We start from the raw sequence: 18,987 nt of genomic DNA, 5'->3' as shown, positions 1-18,987 counted from the left end.
CTCAACCTTTGCTTACAAGATGAATTTTTATGAATCCATTTTGTGAACACAACATTTTTATGATTAGAATTCATTCATTCATTCATTCATTATGTTTGTTGATCAGGTAAGGTTAATTTGTACTGTACTGCCATTTATTCATTCATTTATTCATTATTTATGAACAGGTAAAGCCCTCTAAGGACAACATCCTACTCTCAGGGCAGCCTGTGAATATTTTGAGAGGAGTTTAGCTAAAGAATTTGCTTAGAGGCATGCACAGATAGAAATACTTGAAAAAAAAAAGATGCAAGCAGATATCAACATGAAACTTAGTCATCATTATAATGCTTAAGCATGTGGTACATAGTAATAAAGGACATCCCTTTTTTGCAGAGTAAGTGATGCATACTGGGAATAAATTTATAGCAGTGACTTCACTGGGGTAACATCTGCAATGAGCATCAAAATGGGATACAGGAATCCAGCAAAGGAAAGCCTGGTAATACGACTGCAGTTTTAGGTGATATAGTGGTGACAGAGGATGGCCTGCAGTGATACAACAGTGTAAGAAGAAACATGTCAAGTATGTAGGTCAATTCATCCTTAACTAATATGTATGTGTTTATATGTGTGTGTGAAGATATCTATATCTATATATGTGTGTGTGAAGATATCTATTTCTATATGTGTGTGTGTGTGTGTGTGTGTGTGTGTGTGTGTGTGTGTATGTGTGTGTGTGTGTGTGTGTGTGTACAGATATCTATATCTATATGTGTGTGTGTGTGTGTGTGTGTGTGTGTGTGTGTGTGTGTGTGTGTGTGTGTGTGTGTGTGTGTGTGTGTGTGTGTGTATTAGAAGTTTGGTGTTTGAGCACTGAGGTATTATGAATATACTGATCTTACTGACTGAGACCAATAAACCATCGTACCTTGTCATCCAGTTTCTTAGCTCTGAAGAACAGCTCCACATAACCATTGTTCCCAGTAATTTCTTCTGCAAGAATCTGTCAAAAGACAAGACAAACAGGAGGTGATGATTAAAGGAAAGTGATACAAGAAAGATTTAACTTCCAGATTAAACACATCATTCTGTATTTCTTCCAAACACTGGTTAGTTAGTTAGCACAATACTTCTCTTCTCATTCTACTTGAAGAAAAGGTAGCGGGGGGCAAAATTAACAGAGATGCACACTCATGAAAAAGCTGAATGTAAGGCCAAAGCAGTAAGACAGCCCATAAATCCTTCTCCTGAAGCAGGGCAGTAATCATGGCTAAACAAGAATGCCTTATTTAAATATGACTGTAAATGGCTTAGTAGTTTATGTGCTAATTTTATCTTTTTTTTATCAGACAAGTACATGAAACAATAAGGATGCACTTACAGCTACTACTCAAACTGTCCATTTTTGTTTTGTAAAGAGAAATCCTGTGTTATAATCCACTGTGCCCCCAGTACAAATACAGAATCATACATTCCAAAAAAATTTAATTAACTTCCACCTCTATTTTTTAAAACTTTCCAAATGCCATAACATAATATATAAATCCCAAATAATATATTTATTTTAACGTGGCCCTAATAGATGCTCACCTACCTTTAAAGAGACATAATAAACCTCTTTATTGTCCAGAGCTCATGTGGGTATTCCTTTGAATGACAGACTGGAAAATGAATAGCTGCTCTAACTCATGCCATTTTGAAGTCCATTAGTTTTGCCCATCCACTAGTGAGAATAATAACGGATATACTTTTTACTTTTCATTGACTGCCATGATTATTACCACCACTTTTATATATTGTTCTTCACAAGTATAGATATGCTAATACTTTTTTAATTACTGCATTTTCCTCCTGTCTATACATCTTCAAATTGCATCTATATCACGTTATCGAAATCGTATTACATCGAATCACTAAAGGTTGACCTCTAATAATCGATGTAGTAAAACTTCGACTAACGTTTAAAAAAAACAAACAAAAATAAAAAATAACTAGCATAGGCAAGGAAGCAAGCCCCCGGGGGGCTGCACCCCCACACCCCCTACTTAAATATTCCAACTCCAAGACCGCACTACATTGAGGTAAATGGAAATCTCCCCCTATGGAGATTTCCGTTTACCTGCACAATGTTCTGTGCTTTCAATGTTGTGGTGCCAACAATATCAGCTTCAATATTGTCAGCTTTCGATATCGTGAAGTAGACTCTGAAAATTCCATCAGTTCACACCATCACACAGGAAGTTTATTTATTTGTGCATTTAAATTTGTTGATCAGGGTAGACAATAACCACACTTGACCATTTCCAGACCAATTCCAGAAATGCACACTCACAAGAAAAAGGTTTGACATTTCTATAATTAAGCCTAAGACAGGTAACATGTTTTCATATAGAAATACTTACATGAACACCAGCTATGCTTATTACAATTTAAGAAATGAAAACACAAATACTTTACTACCAAACAATATTCAGCAAGCTGAATTTGTTTATTTATTTGAAATGAGTAGGTGGACCATTTTCAGCCATTACCTTTCCTTATCAAACAATAGCAACATACAAAAAATTCAAACCACAAAATTACAAATTACTAACATTTAGAGCAATCATGACAGTATACTCTTGATGTCAAATTGTTTGAAAGTACAGAATAGGGTAACACAGGTCCATAGTTTCACAGAAGGTTACTAGGCTAACTGCTCTAGAGTCCTTACAAGCCTAGCCATATTTATCCCGAGGTGTCCCAGTTGTCAGTGGTTACGTGAGTGAAGTTTGCAGAGGCAAGGGACTATGGTAGTTAATATTGACTTCTTCTGTCCAGAAGGGACATTGGCACCACCCCAGGAGTAAATTTGCAATCCCCCTTCCATTGATGAACATTACATTTGAAGAGGGTCAGGGATTGGCTTTGTTTCATGTGAATTGGAAGCTTGTTCCAGAAAAGTGTCAGTCTCTGGAAGATGCATCTATCTCTCCAGCATGACCTGTTCATGTCAGAGATCCCTGGAGTGAGTGACCTTCATGCAGTTTGATTTACAAAAGTGTAGCATTTCCATCAGGGCCATGTCAGAAACTGCTCTGTAAACCAGACACAGGTCATCCCTTAGCAACCCGTAGAACACAGAATACAGTGACAGGGATTTCAGTCTTTCTGCTTAAGACTTGTTTTGTGTGCCCTGTAATTTCTTGGTAAGAAACCTCTGTGGTCTCTCCAATTGTTGCAGGTGTCTGGTGAGGTAAATGCAGAAGGGAGCACTGAACTCAATTATTGGTCTGATGAGGGCCAAGTATAATGAAATTGCAATATCCTTAGATCTAGATGCCATGTTTTTACTTATAAGATGTGCCACATAGAAGGATTTCCTTACTACTGTGGATACATGGTTGTCAAAGTTCAGATTACTGTCAACTTGACTACCCAGATCATGCACCATGGGGTCTACACTTAGAGGGGTGCTGTGCATAATGTAATTAGCAGGGATGTCAGCTTTCCCAAGAATAATAATGCATTTTTTGGCATTTAGCTTTAATCCGTGGTTTTGGCATCAATCATTAATCTGCATTAAACCTTTCTGCAGTATATTAACATAGTTGCACCCAATTTGCAATCATCAGTAAACGTGGTCAGCCATGGGCTATACAAGTTTGCCTGGACCTCTGAGAAATACAGTCTAAACAGTAAGGGGCCTAGCACAGAACCCTGTGGTATGCCACTGGTGACAGGTCTTTTGCTAGAGGTGAAGTCACCCACTTTGACAATATGTTTCCTGTCAGTAATCCAGCTGGCTACAGATCTGGCAATGTAAGGGTCAATTCCCAACTGGCAGAGTTTCTCTGTAATACCTGAGTGGGCAATTGTGTCAAATGCCTTGGCTAGGTAAAGATAGTTGGCATGCTCTGTCTTTCTCTCATCTAGAGCTTGGTGACTTTCTTGAAGAAGTCAACCGTGTTTAACAGGTATGATTTACCTTTAATGAATCCAAACTGGGTTGGGTCCTTGTTAATAAGGTCCATAATGATTCATTCCATGGCTTTGCAGATGAGACTAGTCAAGATGATAGGCCTATAATTCCCAGGGTCAGTTGTTGGTCCCACCTTGTGCAGAGGGATTACTGTTGTTGTCCTTCATTTCACTGGAACATAGCCAGTTCAAAGGCTGTGGTTAAAATGGATCGGAGCTGGTCTGCTAGGTCATGTTTTAAGTTGTTTAAAAGGCAAACTGAGAGGTAGTCCCATTAATGCCATGTTTTTGTCCTTAGAGAGTGCTAAGATGAGCTGCTCTCTTGAGATGATACAAAATAATCACAGATATGTAGCACTAATGTGCACACAAATGTCAGCATAAGGTTAAGTAGGAGAATGTTAAGCATAGTAAATGATATAAGGCATAACAATATTGTCACAATGCCATAAAATATAGCCAGATTAACAACATGCTTTTTCTGGTATTCTACATCAGGCTGGATTTCCTACTCCAAATATGAAACCACATTTCTACAACCACTGATATATCATTTTGGGGTTCAGAGGTTCATTTTAAGCTTATAGTCAAGGAGACCATCAAGAAGTTTGTTCACTTCACCCAGTATTATTGGCAGATTAATTGTGCCGCTCATTGACTATATTTTGACCACATATCCAGTGTATAAACTTGTGATCAGTCATCCAGTTATCTAGATGTGCCATATTAATAATTTTGGTAGCTTAACACAGGGGGAGAATACATAGAACTACATAGAATCTGGTAAATTCTTTGAAAATGCTGCAGCAACTGTCACACTGGTACCTAATGAATACCCATAATCACTCTGTAGATATTTATATTTGTTTAATAATAAACTATGAACATATATATATATATATATATATATATATATATATATATATATATATATATATATAAATATTCTGTGTCTACAAATTTCTCTGGCAGTGTCAGCTTAGAAGCATTGTAGAACAACATATCACATGTCCAGTCAGTATACAGATCGGGAAATGTTTCTGAGTAAAGTGAGGTGCTCAGTACCCAAGTAAATATGAGTTAATTTATTGAAATATTATGAATTTGTGACATATGCTATTAATTATATAATAACATGAATTAGAAGATGCCTCTATGGTACTCTGTTATAGCAAATGAAAGCATACACGATATTGGAAAAACTTTGCATTTATAATTGTTGCCTAGCTAACATTGCTTTGCAGATAACTTACATGTGTCAATTAACTATGCAAATATGTGTACAAATCATAGCTTTGAAAATATCTCAGAAATTAATCAATGCAAAACTGCTTTACAGCAAATTGAAGAGCCCATCTTTACAAACAAAAGCTAAGTCTATCTATTATGGCTAGAAAATATTTATAGTAATTTGTATAATTGAAATAAGATGAATTTTTGCATTCTCTCTGACTGATATATTGGCATCACTATTGTGAAGAGGAGGTTGAACTAAACTACTTTCATATGTTAATACACGCTAACCCTAATCCTATACCTTAATGAAAAAAACACTTTCTGTAACATCAGTCAAATCACAGGCTGGTGTTATGGAGAGTTTTTATGTAAATGCACAAAAGAATTGTGCTTTCTTTTTCGCAGTCTTTAGTAGGTCTGATGTGCATTTTGGATAGTGTGGGAGTTCAAAATATGTCAGATGTCTTACATTAAATGTATTGATAGTTTGATCAACCACACTATAACCATACATATGTATTTATTTTATCAACGGTCAACTGAAAAAAAGTGTGTATAGAACCAACACAAACAACATAATAAATAAATAAAAAATCACTTTCAATGTGATCTCATACTCTAAATACTATATATATATATATATATATATATATATATATATATATATATTTTTTTTTTCCCAATATTATACAGTAGTGGTGAAAGGGCAGACTCCCAATCTCTGCAGAACCACAATCTCATGTAGATTCCACTATTCTAAACCATGAAGCACAACAGTTCAAAAACAAAAATAAAGAACAAACATTGATTGTATAAATGAAGCCAATAATTAAACATTCTTAACAAATAACACAATACTTTGCCTTCAATTTGGACTCCATTCAATTGCCCATAAATACTGTTGCTTAATAGTCTGTCTACTCTCTTAAGCAGTAATACATGCCAATAGACCTGAACAGTAATATGTATGCAGAGGGACTAATAAATAAATGCAGATACAGCAAGATAATTGAATAATTGTGACTGTAATATTTACGTTTTGCATTTAGAGTATCATTTTTAACTTTATTTTAATCTATTCCATGCTTTTTTACATTGATCTTTTTTACAGATACTTCCACAGTACAATGGTTCATATGTCTATGGTCTTCAAAATAATGACTATAAATGACATAAAATACAGTTTAATATCAAATCAATGCTGACACAACTAATTAAAGAACATACATTTATGACTACAATTTGTATGTTTTCTCCCTTATAGCATAACCATGTATTTTGATTAAGTTTAAGCTATGATGTACATTATTATGACTAAATTCAAGCGAACAATGTTAAATATTGCTTTCTAGACATATTTTAACATAAAGCATCCTGCTTTGTGTCATAGCCTCACTTGGAAGACTGTTTTCATTTACCCAGTGCATTAATATGTCGCATCTGTACCACTGTAAAGTAAATGACAAATGTGGGAGTGCCACTTCAAAATCCACTCCAGCCAAGTCAGGAATGTAAAACTAGGTTATTCTGTTACTAATAATGTTCATGTCCTTCTTTTTTAACAGTCCGCTGTAATCTTTTGGTTTCTGCATGCATTTCAAATTCTGTCATAACATAACAATACAAAGACCACCAAACTAAGCTGTTCTGCAACTTGAACACTTAAGGAAGACAGTTCTGATGGAATCTTAATGGATAACACCTACAAAATGTCAGCTACTGGATATGAACATCTTTATCATAGTGAAAAAGAATAGATTTACATGTGATGACTAAATGCTTAAGTGACTAAGTAATGAATGCTAAAATGGTTTACTTCCGAATGAGTACTAAAGTTCCATAGCTTAAAGTTTATTTGGGAAGAAGTAATATAGAGATAAGAAAATAGACTGTATAGTATTCTTTGCTATACTGAAATAGTGAGAGTACAAAATTGTGTTAAATACATAATAATCACAATTCCAGTACTGAGAAGAGCTTCTGAAATATGGCTGACCTGCTAAACATGCTGAACTTAAAAAATTTAGAAAAGCACTGAACATTTTGAAGATCATTCTGAAAATCCCAATCTCCTCAATTAAATCTACAGTAGTAACATGTCAGACTATGTGGCTAATCATAGCATATTACTTGTGTTTCAGCTTTATTAACTTACAGTGTAAAATGTTTATTTGTGTAGTTCATTTAAAGTACTTTTTCTGCACTTGGAAACAATTTTACTGCCATATGTTACTTTCCACAATCATGTTAAAATGTTCTGTGTAACTTTTGCATTATTATCCAAAATATTGCACAACACCAGACATCAATTCATGCAAGTTAATTTACTTCTATATTATTTACTTCTTTCTTTATGACATACCTAAGCAAACTTAGCAGTGAAATGACTGTTAAGGAGGAACTTCAACGAAGATGCAGTCATGAACTTAAGCTTAAAGTTGCTCTCCAGATGTCAGTATTAAGACAGAGTATTAATATTATTACTGGCTGCTAGTGAGGATACTACTTGATTTGAAAGTTAATTTTATGAAAAAGTGTAAGTCAATGAGAAAAGTGAGACAGCAGACCTCAGCAGCATGTGTAGCAATTTAGCAAGGTCAGCAACAACCACAACAACTAGTAATGCAGTCTGTGGAAGCATCGGAGCTAGAGGTGACATTAGTCACAACAGATATGAAGCTACAGAAGGTGAATGGAAAGATAGTCTCCTATACTTGAGAAAATAATGTGCACCTAAAAGAAATAACAGAGGTAATGATAAACATTCAGACATAAAATCTTTACTCCATGAAAATGAGTTATTGAAGTCTAAGGTCTCTACCAAAAAAGTTAGATTAGATCTTAAGAATGCAATTTTAGTAGATTGTGAGGATTGTTCTGAAGGAAGAATCTCCATTTCTTGGGTGTCCCAGAGGGTCAGAAGGCAGAGCCTCTAAAATATTTATGGTCAAACTGTTTATGGAATGGATGGGACTGACAAAAGAGGAGTTGCTTCTGGATTGAGCACACAGAACGCCATGGACTCCAACATCATAGTAGTGAAGACCCTACTGGCTCATTATTGTGTGATTTTGAACCCTTTATCTCAGGTATAATATTTTGTCAGATCTTTGGAAACCTGCTAAGAAACTGCTGTATGAGGGTCTATAAATATATATTGATTTATCTTCTATTATGAGAAGAAAGTCGTCTGATTTCTCCCCAGTTCTTTAAAGATCTAGTCAGCAGAAACTAAGAAATAAACTTCTGTAGCCTGCATCCTTAAAAATGCTTTTTCCTAGTGGGGTTCATAACTATTAACAAGCACAAGAGACACTGAAGGCAGTTACAGCAGGATCTGAAAGATCACAAAATGGGCAGTAGTCAGTGTAACTCAAGAGTCCAAGTGTCAAGGTACCTTTTTAAGAAGTATGCAGAACTTAAACGCAGATCAGGCACCATTCAAGCTTACACTGACCAGCAGCAGTTTGGATCTAATAATGACTGATAGGCTAAGGAACATTTGTGCTATGTCTGTGGAGAGCAATCTTATTTTTGACCTACTAAAATATAATCCAGAGAGTAACGAATTGTGAAGGTATAAAAATGTCCATGTACTGACATGTAGGGATAAGTGTTTGATTGTTAATTAAAAAGGACTGATATTAATGAAGAGTTTAATGATTTGGTAGTAATAACTAATAACAGTTAGACTAGTCTGTCAGATAGGCAATTAAACCACTTGCAGTGGAGCAGGCCACATGACTTGTCTAGAGGAGGGAGTAGTAACACAAAGGGCAAGTATCTTTTTCTTCTGTGACTGCTTACACAAGTCAGGTTTTTTTATCAAAGGGGAATCAGAGAAAATTCTGTGTGTGGGACTACTTCAGATGCAGTGGCAAACGGACATAGAGTTAAGGATGGTATTTATCATGTGATATTATAACTAACACTGGGAAGTTGTCTGGTTTACTGGGGGGCTGGGCCTAAGAATGAGGAAATATTTAATTGACTAATTTTGCAGTGTAATAGGCACTACTTTACTAACACCACATGGCACACTGAACAGTCTGCAGTACTTACGTTAGCTGATATATTAGACTGCCGCTATCTAGGCTGATATTAAAAACTTTGCATAGTTAATCATTGTGTGGTTTCCAGTTAGCAATTGGTTTAAAAGTTAGTGACTGGGACTGATCTTGCAGAGTCTTGATGTATGGCACCCATCTTTCAGATGGGGAGGGACCCTGTGATTGTGCCAATATGACAGCAAATGCTCTATGTGCAAATGTTAATTATTAATGTTGGCTTAATGTTGGAGAGTTATTTATTGATTTTTGTTGTAATTACAGCACTATTTGCCATGAAGAAGGATGGTTTTACATATAGAAGAAATACAGAGGATGAACTATTTATGTTAATAGCTGAGTTTGAATCAGGGTATAGAGCATAAAACAGAGATAAAGATAACAAGGGGCTTAATAACATAGGCATGGGATTTTATGTCTCTTCATTTAGCTAGCATATTTGATTGTAGAGTAATAAAATGGAATGTAAATGGACTGACTAATGGGGATAAAACAGCACAAATATATAACAGTTCTCCAGAGCCCAACAGCTGATCTATTAGCACTGCAGGAAACACATCTAGTAATAAATGAAAGTGAACAATTATTAAGGAAAGGTTTTGAGATGAGCAAGCTATGTAGGTGGGAGGAAATACAGAGTGGCAATTTTAAAGCAAGAGAAATCTTCTCCTAACGTTTGTAAATACCATCCAAGATGATCAAGGCAGATACTCTGCTATTAAAGGGGATTTGTTAGAACTCAGGTTAACCTTGGTTTCATTGGATCTTCCTCCATGAACTCCCCCTGTCACAATTAGACAGTCGTTTAGTGACGGTACATTGCTAATAACGGGTGATCGGAATGTGATCTTTCATGAGCAGGAAGCATGCGTGTGTAAAATGGTAAGAATTACCAACATGTAGAAGAAGTATAAGAGATTTCCTGATATGATGGGTTTGGTAGATGTAGCTAGGGATGCAGTATCCCTTGCATTATTCATTTTATACAATCTGCCATTACTGATGGTCATGAATGTATAAATTAGTAAAAATTTGTGAGCATCTGAGAAGAATTTGTAGGCTACATTATGGTCCTGTTTTTTGTTCTGACCATGGATATACTGAATTTTCACTGTTTCTGCAAGTGGCTACCTGCACTGAAAGGGACTGGAGATTTCATATCCTTTTTTTCTTAAATATGACACATTTAAGCAATGGGCAAGAGAGATTTTTACCCAAAAATGCATTGGGCGGGATTAGCAGTACTAATTGCCTGAGATTATGTTAAAATGCTGCTGAAAACAGAATTTCAAAATTAGTTTGCAGCATAAAGGTCACCTGAGCATAAAAGGAATGAGTCACAGCTAGTTAAAATAAAGGGTCTTCAGTGAAAACAGCCAAATTACAATGCAGATAATGGTCATGTTACTGGTGCTACAAAGAGCACTTCTGGCTGACATCAAAGATTGAAACAATACTAATTTCATGAACTTTAATCATATTTTGACTTAGGAATGGAGTCCATTCCTGTCATGGTATTAGAAATCCAAAAGTTTTGGAGAAATTAAAAAAAGCAGTTATCTAGACTGAATGTCCGTACCTTAATGCCTAAATTAATGGCTGTCGGCAAAAGGCACTAGCCAAAGAGGTAACTGGGTGCAGGACGTATTGACTACAAACTACAAACATATCCAGGTTCCAATGGACTGCATATGAAATATGGAAGTTGGTAACTGCTTACTAAATTAATGAACAAAGTTATGCAGAGATGAGAGATTTCTCTGAGTTAGCAGTGAGAAATAATAGTTGCATTCCCCAAGGAAGGTAAAGACTCTAAGCTGCCAAACTCACACTACCTTATAACAATTCTAAATCATGATTATAAGTTACTCGAGTGTATAATGGCAAGGTGGTTACATGCCTATATGCCCAAATTGATCTACTCAGACCAGTGTGATTTTATAAAGGAGAGAAGAACTTTTGATAATATAATCCACACTATTTTGGTTGTGCAGGAAGCAAACATACTAATACTAAGTTTAGATGCTGGAAAGGCATTTGACTGTTGATTGGCCTTTTCTTTATGCTTTGTTGGAGGAAGTAGGAATTCCCAGTCAGTGGATCTAGTTGTTGCAGCCAATTTAGAGGAGTGCTGCACCAAAGGCGAAAAACAAGGCAGTACTTTCAAATAAGCTTACGATTGCAGGGATAACATGTCACAGATAAACATTGTCAGTGTATATAGGGGACCTAGCAGTACTAGACAGAGATAGGTATCTGTTAGCACTTAAATTACAGTTGTATGCCAAATGGTAGAACCCTAACTGTGAGGCAACATAGAAAGAAAGGATCATACAGAATTATAAGCACCTTGCCACCAAATATTTGGTAGATGTTGTTCTGAATGAACACCAATCACCAAACTTGCCAGAATTGCTTCTGGCACTGGGGCAGGCTCTACAATGAGTATTTACACTTGGAGATCTATTGGGTTAGAGGTAAGATATATTCTGATTGGAGGTGCCTCACAAGACAAGATAATAAGAACAGTAGGTAACAGTAGGTAACGTAGAGAAAACAGGGCCCCTGAATCAAATTTTGAGAATGAATATTGACAGGTCAGAATGTGATAACCTGGAAAGAAGTGAGGAAACAATATGATTCACCCCTTTTCCTCATGCCCTGAAATCTCAGTTTACTGACTTGTTAGAGGGTGTGAGGGAGATCAGATGGGGATCAGCCAAGTATAATGAATTACCAGCCCTGAAATCTCAGTTTACTGACTTGTTAGAGGTGTGAGGGAAATACGATGGGGATCAGCCAAGTATAATGAATTACCAGCCCTGAAATCTCAGTTTACTGACTTGTTAGAGGTGTGAGGGAAATCAGATGGGGATCAGCCAAGTATAATGAATCACCAGCCCTGAAATCTCAGTTTACTGACTTGTTAGAGGTGTGAGGGAGATCAGATGGGGATCAGCCAAGTATAATGAATTACCAGCCCTGAAATCTCAGTTTACTGACTTGTTAGAGGTGTGAGGGAAATCAGATGGGGATCAGCCAAGTATAATGAATCACCAGCGGGCATGCAATGGATGCTTGAAATGTGACAAAATAAAGAGATAGAGACTGGATAAATTTCATGTCTCTGCAAAAAAGAGAAGAAAGCATAACTGTCAGATATAGTATATTGTCTTATTCCATACAAGGAATACACATACATTATCAGTAAAAAATATTATTTTTAATGTTACTTTCATAAAGCTTCATCTGCATCTTTCCATTGAAGCCCACACTCAAGGCATGTCTGTAAAATATAGGCTGCCAGATATAGACTAATTAATTCCATTTCAAATCTAATTAAAATAAAATTCAGTGGAAAAATACCCCCCCCCCCAAAAAAAAAAGAATCAATAATACCCTAATATACTAAAATCCTTCTAGGAGGAGATATTCACCCTCATCCTAGCCAAACCTATCACAACAATCAAGACAATTCTCTTCCATACATGATTCTTTCCCCACAATTGTCAACCCCCAACCTCATTAATCAAACTTTTGCCATCATAAATATTAGAAGCATAAGAAATAAAACTACCGAACTACATGCCTGGATTACCTAAGGCAAGTCTGATATTCTCACTATAACTGAAACTTGAAACTTGGCTTAAACCCAACATAAACTAGACTGAAATTACACCCTTTGGCTATAATATCATCTGTAATGAGTGTATAAAGAGGAAAGACTAAGGCATTGCCTTAATATTTGCCACGTTCTACCATTTTCTCCCCATGGCAAACCAATACCCAAATTCAATTTAGCTGGGTTTCTCATTACTTTCCTGAAAATAAACAAGTATAAACAGATATGTATCATGGTTCTTTGCACCCTTCCTTGCAACAGTGCACATACACTTTAAGATATCCCACATGAAATATCCATAACAATTCTACAACAAAAAAATGCTACTATGTGATGTCAATATCAATTGCTTTGGACATAATCGCTAGCTCCCCTACATCTAGAATGCACTTATATGGTCTCACAAAAATAATTATTAGCCACATATTATAGCAAGATATCAAATTCCTTTTTAGACTGGATATCACACCCTTGCAAACTCACCACCACAGGTACAATGTCAGACTCACTCAGTGACCATCTCCCAATCACTACAACCAGACATCTCACACATCTACTTAAGCAGCATGTTTATAAAATTACATATAACCTGTCCAAGTTTAACCCAGAAATATTCATCACTAACATCTATTAACTTGAACATCCTAAAAATTCTCCCCTTGGAGGATGCTGTAAATTAATTTAATTCAACTTTCCTAAATATCCTAAATAGCCTTGCACCTTCTAGAAGGAAGAGACTAAAACAAATAATGTGATTTGGCTATCCAAAAGACTAGAATGCTAATGTGGGAATGAAAAAAAGTGTGGAAAGAATGGCAAAAATATAAAATACCACAATATCTCAAAAACTTTAGAATGTTCTGCAGCTACACTAAAAGGCAAATAAATGAAGACAAAAAACTACACTATAACAACATTCAGAACAATAGTAAACACAACACTTAAAGGATCTGGTCAGCCATTAAAAAAGTCTTATATCCTGGCCAAAAAATCATCCTTAACTCCTTTCCCAATAACTCAATACTTGAAACTGCAATAGAATTCAGCTCTTATTTAATAGATAGCATAGCATCCCTAATCAAGGATTCCCCAACCTCTAATCCCAACCCTGCCCAACAGTCAAATAACAGTAATCCATTTTCACCTTCAAACTTGTGCTTGTATCCTATAAAAAAATATTCTTAAACAAACTTAAATCATGCACTACTGCAGCTAATGATCTTCCAAGTAAGTGCCATAAAACATCATCCAATAGCATTACCTATCCTGTCTCAATCCTTATAAATAGGTCAGTCCAGGAATCCCATATTCCCTCTCTGGGGAGAAAAGCTCCAAGAGAACAAGTTTTTTACAAAACATAGTTTTAAGGACAGACTTTTGGCATACAATTTCCACAGAACAGACTTTGACATACATATTAACTAACAGATAGGATGCATTCATTCTCTACAATATAATATTACATTTTGGAAGACATTCCTAAGTTTAGGAATCCTGTGATAGATTTACTATCAGAGTAAAAGCAGAGAGATGTAGAATAAGGCTACGTGAGAGCAGATGATGCTTCCTATAGATGAGAAGTATAACAAATTGATTCACTATATGTCTTTCTCTAGTTAAAGTTGAGAAGAATAGCAAATTGATTTACAATATGTCTTCTCCTGGTTTTAGTTGCTTATGGAAAGCTCAACATTGCTGGGGTAGTTTTCCCTAACTCCTGGAGAGATGGGATGAGCAGTAGATTAGCAGTCCTAAGTGGGTACAGTGCTATGATTGGTTGGCTTAGCAGAGTTACTTAAGTCAGGTGAAGTGTTCTAATGAGACATTAGCCAGGGGGGATACATGAGCACAGCTGACTATTCAAAAAGTGAGTTTTAACACGTTTCTTGAACTGTGATGGGGATTTGTTGTCAGTTACATGGGCAGGAAGGGAGTTCCAGGTTTTTGCTATACAGTGGCTGTAGACAGACTTACCAGCTTCATTGTTATATTTGGTTACTTTGAGGAGGTTTTATGTGCTAGACCTCAAGGACCTGGTGGTTGTATAGGGTTGCAAAAGATTTTGTAGGGCTGGGGTGTTTTCAGAGTTATGTATTATTTTGTGGGCTAGTGATAGTTGATTGAGTTGAAGTAGTAGTGGTATATATGACCAAATAACCAAAAATATACCAAATATACACTAAAAAGGACTGTAGCTCACTGCAAATGATTACTTTCAAAAAATCACTTTTAATAAATGTTCTGATGAAGTCTGCAGTTAGCAGATGAAAGTGTTTAATCTGTGTGTAAAATAGTTTTAACCCTCAGGGGTTCATTTTTATTTGTTTTTTATTAAAAGTGATTTTTTTGAAAGTAAGCATTTGCAGTGAGCTACAGTCCGTTTTAGCATATTTGGAACATATAATTAGTTGTAAGAGTCACTGTGAAAAAATATCGAGCTTAAGATTTAATCATAATAAAACATGTACATTATTAATTAATATGACATTAAAAACTCATATTCTAACTTCAGTTGGAATAGCAATCAAATGAAATACATTGGTATAACCATTATGTCTAATAGTAAAGAAATGTTACAAACTTTCAAAAGGTTGTTGATAAAATGTTAAGTTTAGTGACAAACTGGAACAAATTCTTCTTTACCATGGAAGAACAATTAATGATTATTAAGATGGTAATTCTCCCTAAAATATTGTTTCTCTTACAGTCTTTAGTACTATCTCCACCAAAAAAGTTGATGAAGAAGATAAATAATATTCTACTTTTTTGGCATCCGAATAGACCAAGAGTTTCCTTTGATTGGCACAGAAAAGGCTGAGATAATGGTGGAGCAGGATTCCTTGATATTCAATTGTATGCTACTTCAAAAATTGTAAAAGTTACAGCATTGTGGAAATATTCATCTTATGATTCAAAATGGAAACAAATACATCAAAAATATTATTAGTAAATGATAAATGTATCACAACTAGACAAAAGCAAATAGTCCCTAATAGTTTTATCTGGTTATTAAAAGATTTTTTTTTTTTTTTTGCGTAAATAGAATTGCACCCTTTTCTCAAATTCCCCATTTAAATAACATAAGTTTCTCTTTCCAAATGTTTACATATTCTAACTATTGTATTAAAGACTTAATATTTTCTTTGTTTCCAATTGCACATACAAATGACTGGTTAATTTTATCAATACTTAGAGACTTTGTGAACACAGAGATTAATAAGATATAATTGTCCCCCAAATTATTGGAAACCTTTATAAATTCTTTATAAATACCAGTAATAATTCAATAAAAAATAAATCATATTTGTCACAAAATTATAAAATTATTAAGTTAATTTCACATATTTAAACAATTCATATTGGAACTACTCCTCAAAAATTAATAATGAGCCCATCTCAATACCGAAAGATTGCCAAATTCCAGTAATAACAGCCACACAGGTAAAACAACACAATCTCCAAAGCTAAGAATACAGCATCCATGGGACTAGATGACATCCCAAACTATGTACTACATGAACTACAAAATGAACCGGCACCTCACCTAAGTGTCATGTTTAATTATAGCCTCACCTCAGGCTTCATGCCCACTGAGTGGCGCACAGCTACAGTTATCCCACTCCACAAGGGGGGATCCACCTTGGATCCCGGGAACTACCGCCCTATCAGTCTGACAAGCCTGATCTACAAGGGCATGGAATGTATTATCATGGAACTTATAAACAAAGACATTCGCAACCTTCAAACACTGGACCCCATGCAGTTTGGGTTCGTGAAGGGCCGATCTTGTCTCCTGAACCTGATTGACTTCTTCAAATCAGTCTCCAGAGCCATGGACAAGGGTAAGGTGGTCCACACAGCCTATCTGGACCTCACCAAGGCCTTGACACTTTCCCCCACTCTGGAATCATAGATAAACTTACTAAGCTGGGTATTAATCCCTACATCACTCGATGGGTTGACAACTGGCTTACTGACAGAACCCGCACTGTAAAAGTAGCCTATTCCAAATCCAGCTCCAGACAAGCAACAAGTGAAGTACCTGAGGGTTCAGCCCTGGGACCGCTCTTGTTTGGCATCTACTTCTCTGAAGTACAGGCCAACACTAAGGGACTCTGGCTAACAATGTTCGCAGATGACTGCAAACTGAGAGCCTTATTAAATCCCCAAATGATGTGGATATTCTACAAAAGGGCCTTACAGAAACAGATGCTTGGTGCCAGAGCCATGGGTTCAAGCTCAATGCCAAGAAATGTTTAGTTATACCCTTTGGGAAAAACCATGTACCCATGAATTACCACATAGGTGGCAGTACACTAAACACTGAAAGTGTGATAAGAGACTTAGGGACACAGGTGGACAGTGGTCTCACCTTCGATAATCACATCGCCACAACAGTCAGGAAATTCTTCTATGTGGCACACCTCATCACTAAGGGCTTTTCAACCAGAAAAAAGAAGGTCATTGTCCCACTGTACTCATCTCTCATTAGACTCTTTATAGAATACAACGCTCCATTTGGTATGTACCTCTCAAGACATCTGCAACAACTGGAAAGGCTGCAGAAATGCCTCACTAAAAGAATCACAGGCCTAAAGCAGATGCCCTATTCTGACCATCTAAAAAAACTCCACCTATACGCTGTCGCATATCATCTACTCAGAGGCGAACTCTGCTTAACATACAAGGCCGTGTCAAACCCAGAGCTGTTGGCCATGCTACACTAAAAGACATCCCAATCCCTCAGAAACACATGCTCCAGGGATCTAAACCTTGTCATCACAATGAACAAAACATGCTGGTGGGATATATTCCTGACCCAGAGACTCCTCAGATTCTGGAATAGACTGCGCATACATGTCAAGCAGAGTGCCTCTTTGGCTCTCTTCAAAAGGAAACTTGATGATTGGATGGGAAATAGGAATCCATCCCGGGCATCATGTCAGTCACCCTGCTAGACAGGGGTCCAGGGAAGTAAATACTGAGGGAAAAAATAGCCAGGGAATTGTTATGGCTAAGTTTGTATAGGCCCTAGGGCTGATAGCCTAGCACCAACCTATGAACCTATGAACTTATTTGAAGAATACAAGAAAATAATATTACAATCTACAGATAAAACTACATCTTCATTATATTGGAAAGTTTTCATTTGGAAATTTTTACACAGAGCTTTTGTCACTCCTAACAAAATTACAATTATGTATAAGTCGCATATCGTCTACGCAGAGGTGATCTCTGCTTAACATATAAGGCCATGTCAAACCAAGAGCTGTTGGACATGCTAGACTTAAAGAAATCCCAATCCCTCAGAGCCACATGCTCCAGGGATCTAAACCTTGTCATCACAATAAACAAAATATGCTGGTGTGATAGGTTCCTGACCCAGAGACTCCCCAGACTCTGGAATAGATTGCCCATACATGTCAAGCAGAGTGCCTCTTTGGTCCTCTTCAAAAGGAACCCTGACGATTGGATGGGAGAAAGGAAATTCACCCCGGGGATCACGTCAGTCACCCTGCTAGACAGGGGTCCAGGGAAGTAAATAGTGTGGGAAGAAATAGCCAGGGAATTGTTATGGCTAGGCTTGTATAGGCCCTAGGGCTGATAGCCTAGTACCAACCTATGAACCTATGAACCTATAAATCAAAGAGAATTCAATGCTGGAGATGTGATTCTGAAATAGTAGATGATTGAGCACATATGGTATAAGGTATAAGAATGTGAAGTCATCACCCTTTTTTTGGAAAAAAATTAATAACTTCATTCAAGCTCTATGGTCAGATAGATGGAATATTTCTAAATCTTTAGTTTTATTTAATGCTCCAATTCTTGAGATAATTCCAAAAACCCAACTGCCTCTTCTTTGGTCTATTCTTGCTATAGCCAGAAAAGTAATTATTAAAAATTGGAAAAGTAAAATTACCCCCTCTAGTGTTGAATTTATTAGTATGGCAAAAACTGTTTGCTGTAGTGAATTACATACTATAAAGATGAGAACTTCTAATATCATGCATTCATATAAATCTTGGTTTAAACTTAAAGACTTGCTTGAGAAATATTAATTCTTTTTTATATGTATGTCACCACAAACATGATGGAAAAAATATAGAACCACAAGTC

At 36.2% G+C, this 18,987-nt stretch overlaps 1 protein-coding gene across 1 annotated transcript in view; it reads right to left on the bottom strand.

The window, feature by feature from the left end:
• The window catches only part of CPNE7 (copine 7), a 2,789,522-nt gene that overhangs the window by 1,274,821 nt on the left and 1,495,714 nt on the right, over nt 1–18,987 (bottom strand). Inside the window, exon 5 of the mRNA XM_044081847.1 lies at nt 911–985. Coding sequence (XP_043937782.1) covers nt 911–985 — 75 coding nt within the window. The remainder of the gene's footprint in view (nt 1–910; nt 986–18,987) is intronic.

The sequence above is a fragment of the Protopterus annectens genome, chromosome 8.part1 (assembly GCF_019279795.1).
Source record: "Protopterus annectens isolate FY-2018-M chromosome 8.part1, PAN1.0, whole genome shotgun sequence".
NCBI lineage: Eukaryota > Metazoa > Chordata > Ceratodontiformes > Protopteridae > Protopterus > Protopterus annectens.
This window is presented reverse-complemented; position numbering and strand designations above follow the sequence as displayed.